A 6,051-nucleotide genomic window follows, 5' to 3' on the forward strand; every position below is an offset into this window, starting at 1 on the left:
ACAGAGTGATTCAGTTATACATGTACACACATCCATCCTCTTTCAGATTCTTTTCCCACACAGATCATCACAGAATATTGGATAGAGTTCTCTGTGCTATACAGCAGGTTCCTGCTGGCCAATCATTCTATATACCTCAGTGTGCATATGCCAATCCCAACCCCCAGTCCATCCCCCCACCCCACCCCACAACTTGTACCCTTTGGTAACCATAAGTTTTTCAAAATCTGTGAGTCTGTTTCTGTTTTCTAAATAAGTTCATTTGTATCCTTTTTTTTTAAGATTCCACATATAAGTGATACCATATGACTTTTGTCTTTCACTGTCTGACTATCTGTACTTAGTATGATAATTTCTAGGTCCATGCATGTTACTGAAAATGGCATTTTTCATTCTTTTTAATGGCTAATATTCCATCAGTACATATGTACCACATCTTCTTTATCCATTCCTCTGTCAATGGACATTTAGGTTACCTCCATGTCTTGGCCATTGTAAATATGCTTCAGTAAACTTTGGGGTGCATTTTTCTTTTCAAATTGTGGTTTAGGTACCCAGGAGTGGGATTGCTGGATCATATGGTAGTTCTATTTTCAGTTTTTTTAGGAAACTTCATATTATTTTCCATAGAGGTTATACCAATTGACATTCCCACCAACAGTGTCAGAGGATTCCCTTTTCTCTGCACCCTCTCTAGCACTTACTGTTTGAGGACTTTTTGATGATGGCCATTCTGGCTAGTGTAAGGTGGTATCTCATAGTCGTTTTGACTTGCATTTCTCTAATAATTAGTGATGTTGAGCATCTTTTCATGTGGTTCTGGCCATCTGTATGTTTTCTCAGAAGAAATATCTATTTAGATCTTTTGACCATATTTTGATTGGGTTGTTTGGGTTTTTTGGTTTTTTGTTTTTGTTTTTGTTTTTTGATATGGAGTGCCAGGAGGTGTTTGTAGAGTTTGGAGATCAATCCCTTATCAGTCATTTCTTTGCAAATATTTTCTCCCATTCCGCCCATTCTGTGGGTCATCTTTTCATTTCGTTTATGGTTTCCTTTTCTGTGCAAAAAAAAATTGAAGTTTAATTAAGTTCCACTTGCTTATTTTTGTTTTTATTTTCATTATTCTAGGAGGTGGAGCTGAGAAGATATTGCTGAAGTTTTTGTCAGAGAATGTTTGGCCTATGTTTTCCTCTAAGAGTTTTTTTTTTGTCTTTTTTGTTGTTGTTGTTGTTGTTATTTCTTGGGCCGCTCCCTCGGCATATGGAGGTTCCCAGGCCAGGGGTTGAATTGGAGCTGTAGCCACCGGCCTACGCCAGAGCCACAGCAACGCGGGATCCGAGCCGCGTCTGCAACCTACACCACAGCTCATGGCAACGCCGGATCCTTAACCCACTGAGCAAGGGCAGGGACCGAACCCGCAACCTCAGGGTTCCTAGTCGGATTCGTTAACCACTGCGCCACGATGGGATCTCCTCCTCTAAGAGTTTTATAGTGTCTGGTCATACATTTAGGTCTTTAATCTGTTCTGAGTTTATTTTTGTGTATGGTGTTAGAGAGTGTTCTAATTTCATTTTTTGTGTGTAGCTGTCCAGTTTTCCCGGCACCACTTACTGAGGACTGTCTTTTCTCCATTGAATATTCTTTCCTCCTTTATCATAGATTAGCTGACCATCTGACATTCTCTGTTAATCTCACTCTCTTCTGAGTGCTGTGAATCACTCCTGAGCAAAATCAACCAACTCCTATCAATTTTTTAACATCATTTTAAGCCATGAATTTAGATTATTAAAGAGTCCTACAATTAGGGAAAGTTTTTAAAACTCATTTAATCCAACACTTTTAATTCAGGTGGGGAAGTGTCAATCAAGAAGTTAAACTAAAAAGTCAATCTCCCACATTGAAAGTCATCCTCTCTCTTCTACCCATGCTCTCATCCTGTTCCTCTCATCCTCTCCAGTCATCCTTGCTTTTTCTTTCATCTCTGACATCTCCCTGTGGTCATTTCTCTTTGTTTCCTTTTCTCTTCTCTTTCTTTACCACATCCCAAGGCTAAATTATCATATATGAAGAATCTGAAATACATAGCACCCAGGTACCAATCACAACTTTTCTTATGTGCTTACATCCTCATAGGCATTCTTTAAACAATTTGGAGTGTAGACTTGTACAGTTTCAAGCACTGTCACATACAAGTAACAATTTAATCAAAATTCTATTCCATTTTCTTACCTCAAAGGGAGAAAAGTAATTTTCTTGTTTCCTTTTTGCATACTCCCCACTCTATGTAAGTTCATGTCCTAGGAGAGATAAGAATGAGCCAGTGGCCTCTGGAAGTTTCTGAACTGGCAGAGCATCTAGCAAAACAGGATGTCCTTTCCCACACATATTGTTTCCAATAAACCCTTCATCTTTGGTCAAAGTGTTCCAAGTGCAAACACCTAGGAGCAAACTTTCTCTATAAAGATCCAGAGAGTAAATATTTTAGGCTTTGCAGTCAAACGTAGGTATGTAATGCTGTCATCATAGCACCAAAGCAGCCACAGACAATATGTAAGTAAATGAGCATGGCTGTGTTCCAATGAAACTTTATTTACAAAACAGGCAACCCCTCCCGTAGAACCTACTTTCTCCCGTTTGTCATCTCTCCACATAAGAGAGAACTTCTCTGCACTGTCCCTGGTTTTATTATCTGTCTCTCTCTCGAGTTCCTCCTCCCTTCCCTCCCACCTCTGTGCTAACTCCTCTTTTGTCCATTCTCTAGGTAAGTTCTCTCCAGAGGATGGAAAGAGTCAATAGCACATTGTTGACTGAGTTCATTCTGATGGGAATTCCCTACCCACCCCAGCTAAGGACGTTTCTTTTTGTGTTCTTCTTGCTCATCTACATCCTGACCCAGCTGGGGAACCTGCTCATTCTAATCACTGTCTGGGTAGACCCGCAGCTCCATGCCCGTCCCATGTACATCTTCCTTGGTGTTCTCTCCATCATCGACATGGGCATCTCTTCCATCATCGTCCCTCGCCTCATGCTGAACTTCACTTTAGACATCAAGCCCATCCCATTTGCTGGCTGTGTTGCTCAACTCTATTTCTATCACTTTTTGGGCAGCACCCAGTGTTTCCTCTACACCCTGATGGCCTACGATAGGTACCTGGCAATATGCCAGCCTCTGCGCTATCCTGTTCTCATGAATGCTAAGCTGAGTTCCTCGCTTGTGGCTGGAGCTTGGGTGGCAGGATCCATCCATGGGGCTCTTCAGGCCATCCTAACCTTCCGTCTGCCCTACTGTGGGCCCAACCAGGTAAATTACTTCTTCTGTGACATCCCTGCAGTTTTGAGGCTTGCCTGTGCTGATACAACAGTCAATGAGCTGGTGACCTTTGTGGACATTGGGGTGGTGGTTGCCAGTTGCTTCTCCCTGATCCTCCTCTCCTACATACAGATTATTCAGGCCATCCTGAGAATCCGTACAGCTGACGGGCGACGCCGGGCCTTTTCAACCTGTGGAGCCCATGTAATCGTGGTAACCGTGTACTATGTGCCCTGTGCCTTCATCTACTTAAGGCCTGAAACCAACAGCCCCCTGGATGGAGCAGCTGCCCTATTCCCCACAGCCATCACTCCTTTCCTCAACCCCCTCATCTATACTCTGCGAAACCAGGAGGTGAAGCTGGCTCTGAAAAGAATGATAGGAGGCCCTAGGACTAAAAGTGAGGTTTGAAAGTGTCTGTCCCCCAGTGGGGAAGCCTTCACATTGACAGTTCATTTTAATATTTAGCTTTCAGTGAATTTTTTTCTTCTTTTTCTCTTTTACATAGCTACGTAACATCAATACAAGATCAAACATAGTTAAAAGCAAAACACTCTCTAGGGGTTCCTTAGTGCCTCCTTCAGATAAACAACCATCAGCTGCTCCAGAGTAGCAAGTGAGACTAAGGTCATCAGATGGTAGCGTGGTAAATTTAGACATCCAGAGGACTGGTATACCAAAGGCATCCTGTGGGCTATAGGCACATTGCTCAAGCCCTTATAAGAGGAGTTCTTTTGCTAGGAGAAGGTTCTTCAGTTCTGTTCCAACTGGACATATGCCCTAGGAGCTGGTGCTAGAAGAGAAACTATAGATGCCCTGCTGTGTGCATCTTTACAGGCCTGGCTTGGAGGACTGACTTAGGCCACTATGGGATATGAAGAACTAAAGTACTTACTCTACCTTGCCCACTGACGAAATAAACCTTTTCTTAAACTGGTACTTTCACAAACCAAACCAAATTAAATAAGCCAAAAAAAGAAGATATAATAGAGTCTCCCCAAATGTCTCAATAACAAATTCTCCTATGCCAAAAAAATAAAACTCATATTTCGCATTAAAAGAAAATAGGGCAATTCTGAGCTCCCTGGTGGCTCAGCAGGTTAAAAATCTAGCATTGTAGCAACAACAACAACAACAACAACAAAGACAAAAGACAAAAAAAAAATCTAGCATTGTTACTGCTATGGCTCTGGTTATTGCTGGGGCGTGAGTTTGATTTCTGACCCAGAAAATTTCACGTGCTGTCATGACTGTGGCAAAAAAAGGAAGGAAGATAAAAAGAAAAGGGAAGAAAAAAAGAAATAGAAAATAAATAGGACAATTAGAGTTCCCGTTATGGCTCAGCAGTGAGAAACCCAAATAGTATCCATGAGGATGCAGATTCTATCCCTGGCCTCGCTCAGTGGGTTAAAGGATCCTGCATTGCTTTGAGCTGTGGTGTAGGTTTCAGATGCAGCTCAGATACTCTATTGCTGTGGCTGTGGTGTAGGCCAGCTCTGATTCGACACCCAGCCTGGGAACTTCCATATGCAGAGGGTGTGGCCCTAAAAAGAGGAAGGGAGGAAGAGAGGAAGGAAGGAAGGAAAAAGAAAATAGGGCATTTAATCAGAGCATAAGATAATTTATCCAATTTTTTGTTTCATATCTGTTTAGATTTGTAAGGTTGACAAACCTTGGTTGAGTTGGCCAGGACCTAATCGGTATGGGAAAACTGGGTGCAATATCTCTGGTTTCAAACCTTCAACACCTCTAATCTTCTCCTGTTATCCTTCCACCTCATTCTCTAGCTTTTTATATTAGATGATCGCTTTATCTGTGTGATAATATCATGTTATGTGTAAAACAAAATCTCCTGGTCACAGCAGAAAATCAACAGTTTGGTCATGTGAATGTTTATCTCCAAAGGACTCATAAATTCACCTAATTCACATAGGAGACAGAAAACTAACCATTCTCCCATGAACTCACACAATTCCCTAAATTTTGTTCAAAAAACAAATAATAGGGAGTTCCCATTGTGGTTCAGTGGATTAAGAACCCAACATAGTGTCCATGAGGATTCGGGTTCAATCTCTGGTGTCAATCAATGGGTTAAGGATCAGCATTGCCACAAGCTGCAGTGTAGGTCACAGAGGCACCTCGGATCCCGAGTGGCTGTGGCTGTGGCTTACACTGGCAGCCGTAGCTCCAATTTGACCCCTAGCCCAGGAACTTCCATATGTTGCAAGTGCAGCCATAAAAAAATATATATATATTACTTACAAAATATCTTTTTTTTTTTTTTTTTGGCTATGCCCACAGGCATGTGGAAGTTCCCAGGCTGGAGATCAAAACCACTCTACACCGAGACCTGAGCCATTGCAGTGACAATACCTGATCCTTAACCCACTGCACCACAGTGGGAACTCTACTTACAGAATATCTTAATCTTTCAAAATATTTAACAAATAAAGTGGTTGATTGTAAATAACAAAAACAAGCTTAAATCTACACCGCATGAACCAAAAAAAAATTTCCAAGGACTATTCTATTATACCTCTTGCTCTTGTTTTCCCAGGTACTTATAATTGCTATCATAGCTGTTACCTTAACAATTAATAACATTAAGATGCTCTGTAAGTGTATAATAAAAATACAGATCAGGAGTTCCCGTCGTGGCGCAGTGGTTAACGAATCCGACTAGTGTTGCAAGACATGTTTCCTTGAAAACTCCATCTTGTCCTTCTTTACTTTATCCCATC

At 41.5% G+C, this 6,051-nt stretch overlaps 1 protein-coding gene across 1 annotated transcript; it reads left to right on the forward strand.

Moving 5' to 3' along the window:
* The first annotated feature begins 2,779 nt into the window (after positions 1-2,779).
* On the forward strand, positions 2,780-3,721 carry LOC125136506 (olfactory receptor 10G3). The gene has a single exon (XM_047797354.1). It carries the CDS (start codon positions 2,780-2,782, stop codon positions 3,719-3,721), a length of 942 nt encoding a protein of 313 aa, XP_047653310.1.
* The last annotated feature ends 2,330 nt before the right edge of the window (positions 3,722-6,051 follow it).

The sequence above is a fragment of the Phacochoerus africanus genome, chromosome 9, assembly GCF_016906955.1.
Source record: "Phacochoerus africanus isolate WHEZ1 chromosome 9, ROS_Pafr_v1, whole genome shotgun sequence".
NCBI lineage: Eukaryota > Metazoa > Chordata > Mammalia > Artiodactyla > Suidae > Phacochoerus > Phacochoerus africanus.